Source organism: Ctenopharyngodon idella, chromosome 9, assembly GCF_019924925.1.
Source record: "Ctenopharyngodon idella isolate HZGC_01 chromosome 9, HZGC01, whole genome shotgun sequence".
Classification (NCBI taxonomy): domain Eukaryota; kingdom Metazoa; phylum Chordata; class Actinopteri; order Cypriniformes; family Xenocyprididae; genus Ctenopharyngodon; species Ctenopharyngodon idella.
This window is the reverse complement of record NC_067228.1, coordinates 14,892,629-14,904,544: the sequence shown is the minus strand read 5'-3', so window position 1 is coordinate 14,904,544 and position 11,916 is coordinate 14,892,629. Positions and strand designations below refer to the sequence as shown.

At 36.9% G+C, this 11,916-nt stretch overlaps 1 protein-coding gene across 1 annotated transcript; it reads left to right on the top strand.

Moving 5' to 3' along the window:
* Positions 1-823: 823 nt before the first annotated feature.
* ccnyl1 (cyclin Y-like 1) lies at positions 824-11,865 on the top strand. The gene is made up of 10 exons (XM_051905566.1): positions 824-1,863; positions 6,550-6,624; positions 6,811-6,845; positions 6,940-7,040; positions 7,252-7,287; positions 7,408-7,459; positions 7,906-8,025; positions 8,951-9,117; positions 11,218-11,380; positions 11,493-11,865. Exons 1-10 carry the CDS (start codon positions 1,710-1,712, stop codon positions 11,607-11,609), a joined length of 1,020 nt encoding a protein of 339 aa, XP_051761526.1. The 5' UTR covers positions 824-1,709; the 3' UTR covers positions 11,610-11,865.
* Positions 11,866-11,916: the final 51 nt, after the last annotated feature.

Sequence of the window (11,916 nt, the reverse complement as noted above, 5' to 3'; positions counted from 1 at the left end):
TTGGTAGATACATTCAATATTTAAGACATTTTTGTTTTAACAAAATTGGATTTAAAATGTAAAATAACAGGGTTATTCTTCAAATTGGAGTGGCAAACAAGGCTGAATTTCTAAGACTGCTTGTTTTTTAAAGTAATAAAATGTATTTAAAATTAATTTAATATACTATATTCAGTAAAATGGAAGATAGTTATCAGTGTAACAACAGACTATTAAAGAGTGACATAAAAATTGTAGCAAAATGTATAAATATTAATAAGAATGAATGAATTCCTCATGACCTTTCACACAGAAAGTGGTCCAATTAGGATTCCCTTTTTCTTAAAGGAGCAATAAGCATTGTAACACCACAGAGCCATAAAGTTGGGGGACACAACTTTTTTGTAAAATATAAAACATTTTTAAAAAACAATTTAATGACTAAATTATACATGTTAAACGAAACAGGAAGAAAAAAAAAAAAAATATATATATATATATCCTACCATTTTTATTTCAGAGATGATAACTGGACACCACTCGCTGAATTAAATATGCATACTACTGTTTGAAATGTTTGTCATTACATGGTTTATAACATTTCACATATTCAAAAGAATAGTAGGCATCCTACAGTACACACTGTGCCGTATGCAGTACGCTAGTAGCCTATTCCATTTTATTCTATTCACAAAGAGGTGTGTAAATGGGCGGGGTTTAAATCTCTAGCTTGACGGCGTGGATTGACAGTTTTATTCACCAATCCTTGAACAAATATTTAGTTTGTTTTGATAACTCATCCAATCGCAATTGATGGAATGTCGAAACGGGGCGGGTCCTTAGCTGCGTCACTCGGAGCAGATGGCGGTGGTGGCGGGGAGCGGATCGCTTCTGCTGCTGCACTGGCCGGCGAGGAGGAGGGGATAACGGGGGGACTCTCCGACGAGACTCGGTGGACAAATTCTAATAACTCAAAACAACCCCGGCGCTTGAATTGGGCGCATGTAAATGGACAGGACTTTATTTATCCGCTGCGTTAAAAGTCTAATTTTCTCCCGCTGCGGGCCGAAGGCCTGAGGATTTGAGTGATTATTGGATCCAGAGTTTCAGCCAACACACAGATCTGCCCTATAAACGACGGATAAATGCTTGGAAGTCTGTTATTTAGGGGCTATTTCATCTGTTCCCGATTTGAACCGCCAAACCGGCTTAATTTAGGACTCATTCGGACATTTAAATCAGCGTTAAAGGGATGGTTTATCTCAGTTAGCTCGGCGGCTAATAACTCGCTTATTCACAATGAATCAATATTAGCAGTTAGCATGTACGGCTAATTTAAAGGAATAAATCCGTATTCGATAATCTCAGACCGATATTTTGTAGTGATATGTTTTCAGTCACGTGTCTTGTATCCGGTTGTATTGATTACTCGGGTGCTAATGCCTTGGGTTATCTGTGGCACTGTGTCTAAATGCATGGAGTCCCGTTATATGACTGGCACAGATAGAAAAATACCTCTTGAGTCTGGAGCAGCAAGACAGCACAGCAGTAAATGCTGACTTTTTGTCCATTTCAGCTCTTCATGCACATTCATTTAGCTTGAGTTCATTCATTGGATCCATTGATTCACATCTGATGACAGAATCAGTCCAGGTGTGAGTTTCAAAGGTGTTTGTCATAGACCAACACACCTGAGCAGGTAGAGCACGTGCTTGTGTGTTTGTGTCATCATGGGGAATACAGTGTCCTGCTGCGTGTCTCCCAGTGGGAGCCCCAAACTACCCCGGCAGGTGGAACGTCTGGAGGACTATCAGATCAACACAGACCTGAGCGATGACACCGGTCCATACCTGCAGCACATCAGTGACCGAGAGGTGCCCGATGGTAAGTTCTAGTGGGTGTTGTGGTCCACTGATAAAAGATCTAGACCACAGTTACACTAGTGGAGATCAACCATCTGGACCAACCCTGCTCGAACCCACCTGAACTAGCTCATTCATGTCTTAATATCTACTTGATAATTACAGACAGGTGTGATTGAACAGAGTTGGAAATTAACTTTGCTGGAAGGTCTCAGCAAAACTGAGCAACCTTGAGCCAGACAAGTGGTTTTCAACTGCACTTTTTGATCATGTGTTTATTTGAAGAGCTTTTAAGATCTGAACGGGATGTGTCCAACAAGAGCACATCCAGAATGTGGAGTTTTGAGGTTCTCCAGGACCAGATTTGACAACCAAATCTAGAACTTTAATTGAAGTATTGTAGGTTTGAACCCTGTAAGGGTTGAGCCATGTCACCAACTGTCACCACAAAACAACAATATTTTATTCTATTAAAAACTATTCTATTCTATTCTGTTCTATTCTTCTGTTATTGTGTTTCTGCATTCGTGTGCTATAGCGTCTTGAAGAACTGTGCTGAGATCTGATGCCTTGACCTCTTCATCTCATGGGTCGGGTTTCTCCTAAGAGCTCAACACTTTAAGTGCTGTTGGTTAGCTCTGAAAATGGACAGCCTATGACATTTTTGGTCAAAATTACAGTTGCAGATTTAAAAATCAGCTGTTGTTACTGAAAGAAAGAGGTTTATGGAGATTTATCGAAGAATGTCTGTTAGAATTTGGGATGTGTGTGTGAAGCCTTTTGGGGCTGTTTGCAGTCTTTACTGCCGTTTATTTAGCCTGAGCTATTTTACCCTCAGGGGAGACATATAGACACACACAAACACACACACACAACTTAATGTCCAGTGCTGTATTTAGAGCAACATGTCTTCATCTTTGTTTCAAAGCACATTATGACAGCAGTGTAAACTCCACTACTTTGGCTGTGGTTAATCCTTTATGATTGGGACATTCCAGGTCATGGTTAATTTGGAATTTTGTTAGAGAACTTATTCTAAGTTAACTGGCAGAGATGATCAAAAATGTTTAGTATTCCTGGCATCCCAGTGATGTCGATCTTTGGGACAGCTGCATTCTCTCCTTATCTCTCTCTCTCTCGTTGGGAATCTGAATGAGGCACGTTTTGTTCCCTTTGGGGCTTAGAGGTTGAGTTTGGATAAACTTAGTTTTCCTGTATTGAACTGTCTCACCATTTTCATGAACAGAATCACAGTTCTCTCTGGTGTCTTATGCGAGTGTTCCCAATCTTTTTTGTCTTATTTACACATTAGTAGGCCTTACGTACCCTTTAATAACCACCAAACCAGGAGAATAGAGAAGTGCAAGAAAGACAAGCACTGCTGCTGATATCTTCATTAAAATATGCCATTTGTGATTTATTTCTACTGTAGTGACAGCATTGAATTTATTTGCAAGTTGTGAATTCTCTTTTATAAGTAACAAAATCTGTCTGTGAGGTACACATACCCCTTGTTAGGAATCACTGTGCTCCACGACAGTACAGTCGTGTTCCTCTCCTCAGTGAGGATGGCTGCCCTACCCCCAGGGCTTATTTTTGACATTGGTGGTGGGGGAATGGGAGTGTCAGTTGAGTACATGAGCTCTAGAGACCTGTGGAATGAATGAATGAATCTCTGTTGTTTAAGCACATACAGAACTGTTCCAAAAGTTTGGGGTCAGTATGATTTTTTTTTTTTTTTTTAAATGAATTTAATTCTTGTATTCATCAATGATTCATTAAATTGATCAAAAGTGACAGTAAAGAAATTTACAAAGCTACAAAAATAAATACTGTTTTTGATCTTTCTATGCAGAATCCTATAAAAATGTATCACAGTTTTCACAAAAAATATTAAGCAACACATTGATAAGAAATGTTACTTGATACTAAAACAGAAATGGTTCTTTTAAATTGTACTACTATTTCACAATATTACTTTTTTACTGTATTTTTTTTATTGAATAAATGTAGCCTTGGTGAGCATCGACTTATTTCGAAAACATTAAAAATAATCTTACCACCCCCAAACTTTAAACAACAATGTATGTTAAAGGGATAGATAACCATAAATACTAATACTGTCTTTAATTTACTCACCATTATGTTGTTCCAAACCTTTTTGACTTTTATTCTGTTGAACACAAAAGATACATTTTTTGAAGATTATCCTAGTTATCCTTTCCAATAACGAAAGTGAAGGAGGACTGGGTCTGTCAAGTAAAAATTGTCAACAAAAAAAAAAGCTAAATAAAAGTGGTCTATATTGACTTTCAAATCTTCCAAAACCATACAATAGCTAAAAGTCACTTGCATGTTTCTCAGAGTTCATGAGAGAAGAAGCAATGCTTAAGTGGTCTGTGAATTATTCTTTTGAGCCATATCTTTGCAGTGAATTGTCCATAAAAACCATTCATGATTTTGTGTCCATTTTGATGCTTGAAGCTCCAGTCCCTAGTCATTGTAATTGCATGGAAGACAGTGTCTGGTGTCCCTTTTACACAGGTTTGGAGCAACATGAGAGTGAGTATATGATGACAAAATTTTCAGGTTTTTGTTGAACTAATCCTTTAAAGCAATAATTCATGGGAGGTCATTACAGGGCTTTTACCACAGTTAAGGAGTGTTCTTATGCACAAAGCGAGGTGGAGTAAAATCACTGTAACACACAGCCTCTTGTTGCTTTTGTTCTAAACTTTATTTGTGCTCCACCAAGAAAGAACGCATTTGTATTTTTCTACAGTGTGACGTTAGTTTTGCGTTTTAACACTGAGTTGGCGAATAGATAATTGGCTCTGGTTTGCCGCCCTTATATGTTAATTAAAGCCGCCTTGTCACCAGGCGTTGCTGCACCTTCCCATCGGTCAGCGTTCTCTCTCACCCATATCCATCGATCTCAGGGGAAGGATTCTGTGCCTCAGCTCTAACAAGAATTTGGTTGAGAAATAAATCTTCAGGTTTTCCCAACTGAACTGGGCTTGGCATTTTTACTTTGCCATGCCACTCATATTCTCTGATAGGAAATGGCTGTGATTATTTGTGTTGAAGAAAGCTGTCAAGACTGGTACTGCCAGGTTCTGAGGTTTTCATTTCCTAGAATACATGTTTGGATGTATCTGAATTAAGTCCTTGAAAGTTATCTATGCTATGCAGTGATCATAATTTAACATGAAGGTGAATTGCAGCAGGAATGGAACATTTGAGTGACATTTCGATAGTTACCTTTAAATATCTTTGCCATTAAACAGAATTAATATGTTGTTATTCTTGAAGCTTGCTATAAACTTAACAAGATTTTCTCAAACTGTTGCTTCATAGTTGTTGACCTTAAAAAGTGAAAAGTTTATGCTAATGCCCACTTGCAGGCATAGTACTCCTTGTGGTACTGCTGACAATGCTACATGCATTATGATTTGACCTTTGATCCATTGGGACACAAAATTATGTGATTGCTTTCACATACTTGTAAAAGTGCATTTTGGGCTGTAGAGTAAAGTCATCTAAACTGGGTACCCAGAGCTCCCTCTAGAATCCTTCTGCCTTGCACCTGCGCTACACACCTCCTGCCAGTTTTGTAGCTCCCATGACATGGTTGCAGCTGTCCAAACATCTCCTTGGAGTGTGTTTACTGTATAACTTAGCAGCACTGGCACAAATCTTTTGACCCTGTCTCCACTGAATTCCAAAAAGAATGCCTCTTCATTGGCTGGTGAAGACACCTTTTCATGAAGTGGCCTGGGCAAAATCCTCAGTCCTAACATTCTGAACTGCACTTTGGGTAGAACTTTTTTTGCATTTGAACGATACAGACAAACATAACACCATCTCGGTACAGTTGAATTTGTGTCTCGGCCAGGGGAGTCGGGTCTGTTTGTTATATGCGCTCGTCCTGTAACATATCTGGCACGGCTCCTACGGTGCATGGTGGTGTAGGCGGAGCTATGGGTGTAAGCTTGCGTTGTATTGCAGTGCCCATACAATAGGCTCATTGTGCCCACCACTCCTCTCGCTTCTGTGGCAAGAGCGGGTAGCAGTGTGTTCCTGCCAGTCAGTTTGAGCGTGCCGAATAGGGTGACTTATTACCGTTGTGGGGGGGGGTGTTAAGTTTGAAGATGAATATTTATTCTGAATGATCACCACTGCAGAAATTAATACTTTTATTCAGCAAGTGTACATAAAAGTGAAAGTAAAGAGGTTTAGAATTTTTTAAAAAGATTTCTGCATCAAATGTTCTTTTAAACTTTCTATTCATCAAAAAAAAAAAAAAAAAAATCATGAAAAAATTGTCATGGTTTCCACAAAAATATTAAGCAGCACTACTGTTTTCAAGATTGATAATAATAATAAATGTTTTTAAAGCACCAAATCAGCATATTAAAAGGATTTCTGAATGATTTCTAAATCTGAATCATGTAACACTGAAGACTAGAGTAATGGCTACTGAAAATTCAGCTTTGCCATCACAGGAATAAATTACATTTTACAAGAAACAAACATGAAAATACAAAATACATGAAGATAGAAAAGTTTTTTTTTTTTTTTTTTATTAAATTGTTATATGTGTGAAATTTTAAAAAAAAAAATTAAGTTTTATATTTCATTGATATTTAAGTACATACCACTCATTCTTTAAGTGTATTTTCCTAATGTGTGTAATTATGTCTTCTAGATCTGGCTTTAGAGTCCAACCCCTCAGATCATGCCCGCGCCAGCACGATCTTCCTTAGCAAGTCACAGACGGATGGTGAGTGTTTCTAAAAATTGTCATCGGTTAATTATTTCATTTTACTCCCTAGTTGGCAGCTGCATATTAACTAGTGTCCTGACCCATACTGTTAATAGATGGAAGATTACTGTTAAATTGCCACTGGCACAGCTTGTTAATATTTGTTAAATGTTTAACAAAAACCCTTGGTTTTCTCTTTTTCAGTACGGGATAGGAGGAAAAGCAATCACATAAACCACGTGAGTGAACGTGTTATGGACTTTGTTTTGTGGTTGTGCTTGCTTATACGGTTGGAACGTCTGCAAGTGTATTAAATGTTGGTCCTCTCCGAAGGTCTCACCTGGTCTGCTTTCAAAGAAGTACAGCTCCTGCTCTACAATATTCATTGATGACAGTACCGTTAGTCAGCCCAACCTGAAAAGCACAATCAAATGGTCAGTGAAGGTTCACTGTTTTATTGCATCATTTCTACATTGTTTATAGTTAAATATACACATTAATGAGTTACATAATGAGTATATATTATTAAATGCATGTAAAAAAAAAAAAAAAAGAATAATTTGCAAAATGAAAAGGTAGAGTACTGTTGGTTGTGTTTTATTTCGTCTTGGTTTGCATGTTGACACATTTCTGTTCTGTTTCCAGTGTCACTTTAGCAATATATTATCACATTAAAAACAGGTAGGTTTCATTATGTTCTTTACCACGAGCAAATAATTTAAATTATACATTTGATGAGGTACTTCATATAAAATTTAAATGTATTCTGTGATTTTAAACAATTTCATTAATCCATTTTAGGGATTCCAATAGGTCATTGGACATCTTTGATGAAAAAATGCACCCCTTATCTGTAAGTTAACCCCTTACTTATCTTGTTTCATCAGCAGCTGATGGACAACTTCACATTTCACTGTCACTATTCGGTTTTTTTTTTGTTTGTTTGTTTTTTTCTGTTCAGACAGGCTGCAATATCTATTTTTGTGTGCATCAAATCCATTTAGCTATTTAGTCTGAGCAGCAAAAAATGTTATGCAATCCGATTTGTACATTTTATGTGATCCACATGGTTTAAAATCCAGCTGAAATGGATTTTTGGAAATGTATTTCTGAAATTATTTTTGTTACTTGTAACACTGTAAGAAGTCAGTAATTTTTCCTTACGTTCTCGCACTTTCCACAGGAACTCTTTGTTCTAGTAGAAGGTCTCTTGGCATCATACTGGCATTTGAGCTTAAATTTGAACTAGAAATTGTGAACATATTAGCATATTATGTATATAAATGCTTCCTTTGGCAGAGGGAGCAGGTTCCTGATGATTACTCCCGCACAGACCCCGAACACAAACTCATCTATCGATTCGTCCGGACACTGTTCAGCGCGGCACAGCTCACGGCCGAGTGTGCGATTGTCACTCTGGTAAGAGAATGGCAGCCTGTCTGACTAGTCTGGTACACTTTCAACAATACAATGAGGAAAAAAAGATGGTACAATGAGGAAAAAATAAGAGGCTTCCATCAAGCAGAGGCTTTGATTTTTGACTGAGATGCTTAGGCACATTTTCCTGAAGTCCACTAGAGGACAGTAGAGCACCAGAGAATGAATCATCAATTGCCTGTTTAACCTGTACTGGTCCAAAATCAGTCTTTCTTTTGTCTTAAAGAAAATTATGTTATGCACTGCTCACCAATGGGTGATGACCAGTTAATGTGGTGTTAGTTGTTAGTTAAATCGCGAAGAAACAAAATTTTTTACTGCATTTCTAAATCTGGGTAATGCCATTTTATAAAAATATACTGTTGTTCATTGTTCATGCAGATTAATTTTTAATACGTGAACTAATGGTAATTTATAAAATATGAAATAATGGATTAGTATACATTATCTTCAAGTGTTTTTTAATTAATACTCCATATTCAGCAAGGGTGCATTAAATTGATCAAAAGTGACTGTAAAGACATTTATAATGGTATGAAAATTTTCTGTTTCAAATAAATGCTGTTCATTTGAACTTACTATTAATCAAAGAATCTTGGGGGAAAATATCACACTTTCCACAAAAATATTAAGCAGCATGACATTGATGATAATATGATGTTTCTTAAACACCAAATCAGCATATTGGAATGATTTCTGAAGGATCATGTGATACTGAAAATTTGACTTTTTACTCTTTACTGTATTTAGAAATTAACATTAACCTAGATTAACAAATACTTTAAAAGTATTAGTAGTTGTTATTTTCTAATGAACACATTGTTGCTAATGTTAATTATTTTAATATTTTTATAAAGGGTTAAAAAGCGTTTTCTGACAACATACTTCTCCACTGTCTTTGCTGTAGGTATATTTGGAGAGGCTGTTGACGTATGCTGAGCTGGACATTTGCCCATCTAACTGGAAGAGGATTGTTCTTGGAGCCATCCTGTTGGCCTCAAAAGTCTGGGACGATCAGGCCGTGTGGAACGTCGATTACTGTCAGATCCTCAAAGACATCACTGTTGAGGACATGTGAGTGAGATAATATAATCACTGTCCATTCCTGTCAAAATGCTACAGGTCATTTGTACCATCCGTGTATAATCTAGAACAAAACGTCCCGATGTGATGCATCAATGCACCATCCAAAATCTAGTATGTGCTGCAGGAAGGAGACAGTACTGCGTGTCACTTCACTCCTCTTCCAACTCATTCCAGTCTACAACTCCCACATACCCCACAACTTCCCATATCCCTTGGAACAAGATTTTCAAAAAAATGAAGTGACACACTTCAAAACCTTGTTTTTTTGTTTGTTCTCATGTCTCAATATCCATATAAATGACACAGACAGGGTTTGTGTGTGTATGTGTCTGTTTTTGTGCTGTTCTACCTGATTGTGTATGTTAAAGGCCATGTCCCTCTTCTCTCCTCTCTGCCCCTTCGCTCTATTTTCATCCCTTTCATTGAAGCAGTCTTTGTGAGCCTCTGGGCTGGCGGGCTTCAAGTGCTCTCAGACTCCTCTACAATGGTCCAGGCTCTCGCCCACTCCATTTGTTGCCCCTAGCGACCAAAGCTCCCCCCTCCCCCTCTCCCTACACCACCCATACCAATCTCAACCTAATGTCTGCTCTTCCCAAAACATTCGGGTCACTGTCTCCACGATGACAGTCTCTGTACCTACGATGGTTTGGGGGGTGTAAAAGATGTTTGTTTATAATATTACTATTATAATAGGTAACAAATAGTATGAACGTTTTTTTTTTTTTTTGATTGTTCTGTAATATCAAGTTTATGATATTAGATTAAAAATGGTGAATTTAGGCCTCTCCTCACTTTAAATGATCTTTACATTTCATTGCTTTTTTGCAGGTGACTTAAATAGCCCAAAGTAAATAGTATTTATTTTTAATTTTTAAAAGGACAATTATTCAGTGTATTCTTTCTCATTTAATATGATATTACAGACTAGGGGCCAGATTTACTAACAGCTTGTGCCAGCGCAAACCCTCTTTTGATGTTAAAAAACTACTGTCAGGATTACTAAAGTCATGCCGTGAATAATTAGGCATGGACACAGTTATTTATGCGGCTCACCTTATTGCATATGAATTTGTAGGAATTTCCCTTTCAGACGCAAAATTTATGGGAGGACAGTATTTAAATGAATCATGCAAAGTGATTTACTAAGGTTTGTGCTAGTCAAATTACTGGTATTTTATTGGTGTTTATTGCGCCATTATTTACCGCCCAAAAAAAGCTTAAGTCTTAAACCAGATGCTAATTTGTGCTGCTCTTGGTAGATTGCATTGGTCATTATGGAAATGATCCGGCTTCATCTCTGTTCTTTAATTTGCGTGTCATCAGTACTGTAGATCACGTGCAGAACTTTCCACTCCCATCAGCGCTTTTTTGGAATTGCGCTTTCACTCTAATTTGCCGTGTTTAGTAAATCTGGCCCTAGATGTATAATTATACACTACTGTTCAAAAGTATATTTTTAAAGAAATTAATGCTTTTTTTTAACCAAATGAATACTTGTGACTGTAAAGACAAATAAATGTTGTTCTTTTGAACTTTCTATTTAAAGAATCCTGACAAAAACAATCACTGTTTCCTCAAAAAATATTAAGTAACAAAACTGTTTTCAACACTTATTAAAAAAAAAAAAAGAAAAAAAAAAAAGAAGAAATGTTACTTGAGCAAATCATCATATTAGAATTATTTCTGGATCATGTGACACTGAAGACTGGAGTAATGATGCTGCAAATTCAGCTTTGCCATTACAGGAATAAATTACATTATAAAAAATATTTAAGTAGAAAACATTTTAAAATGTAATATTTCATAATATTGCTGTTTTACTATATTTATGATCAAATAAATGCAGCCTTAGTTGAGCGTAAGAGACTTCTTTCAAAAACATTTTAAAAATCTTGCTGACCCCAAATTTTTGAATGATTGAAAAATTGAAAATGCTGCTTAAAGTAGTTGGAGGTAGCAAAAAGTTTAGTATGTCACATTGTCAATGCTTGATGTGGATTGTATAGTTGTTTTTTCTAATGTTTACATTTTATTTACATTGATTTCAACACGTTTGTGACAAATTTAATCTCATTATCAATTTTTCAGGAACGAGATGGAAAGACATTTTCTGGAGCTGCTGCAGTTTAACATTAACGTACCGGCCAGCGTCTATGCCAAGTATTACTTTGACCTGCGCTCTTTAGCAGACGACAACAACCTGAGCTTTCCTTTGGAGCCACTAAGCAATGAACGAGCGCAGAAACTAGAGGTGGGGAGCTAAACAATTTGACCAATTTTTTTGGGACATGAAGTCATTTGTCTTTAACTAATGGGTCTATGTATAAATACAAAAGTTCTCATTTAAATTTTTTATTTCAAAGGCAATCTCAAGACTATGTGAGGATAAGTACAAAGATCTGAGTAGAGTGGCCATGAGGAGATCATTCAGCGCAGACAACCTTGTGGGCATCCGCAGATCCAACGCCGTTCTTTCTTAGAGCTTTTGTCACCACTCTAAGACGGCGCTCAATGGACAAAACTCGTTCTCTGCCCCTTCCTTTGGCTGTGATGTTATGCCAGTCGAAACATCCTACACCTTACCCAACCAATGCAGAACAACATAGAGACAAAAACAGACTGAATGGGTTTTTTGTTTGTTTTTTGCTTACTATGTAGGCTACTAGCTGTGAACTGTCAGTTTTTAATTGAAATCATTTGCAGATGGAGTATTTTAAATAAACACTAATCATGTAACATGTCTGAATTTATGTTTGAAGAATGTTTTACAAGGTCACTCCAAACTGT

Coding starts and splice junctions, on each gene's coding strand:
- ccnyl1 (XM_051905566.1), top strand. CDS start 1,710: ATGGGGAATACAGTGTCCTGCTGCGTGTCTCCCAGTGGGAGCCCCAAA. Junction 1,864..6,549: donor TGACCGAGAGGTGCCCGATG/GTAAGTTCTAGT, acceptor TATGTCTTCTAG/ATCTGGCTTTAGAGTCCAAC. Junction 9,118..11,217: donor GACATCACTGTTGAGGACAT/GTGAGTGAGATA, acceptor TCAATTTTTCAG/GAACGAGATGGAAAGACATT.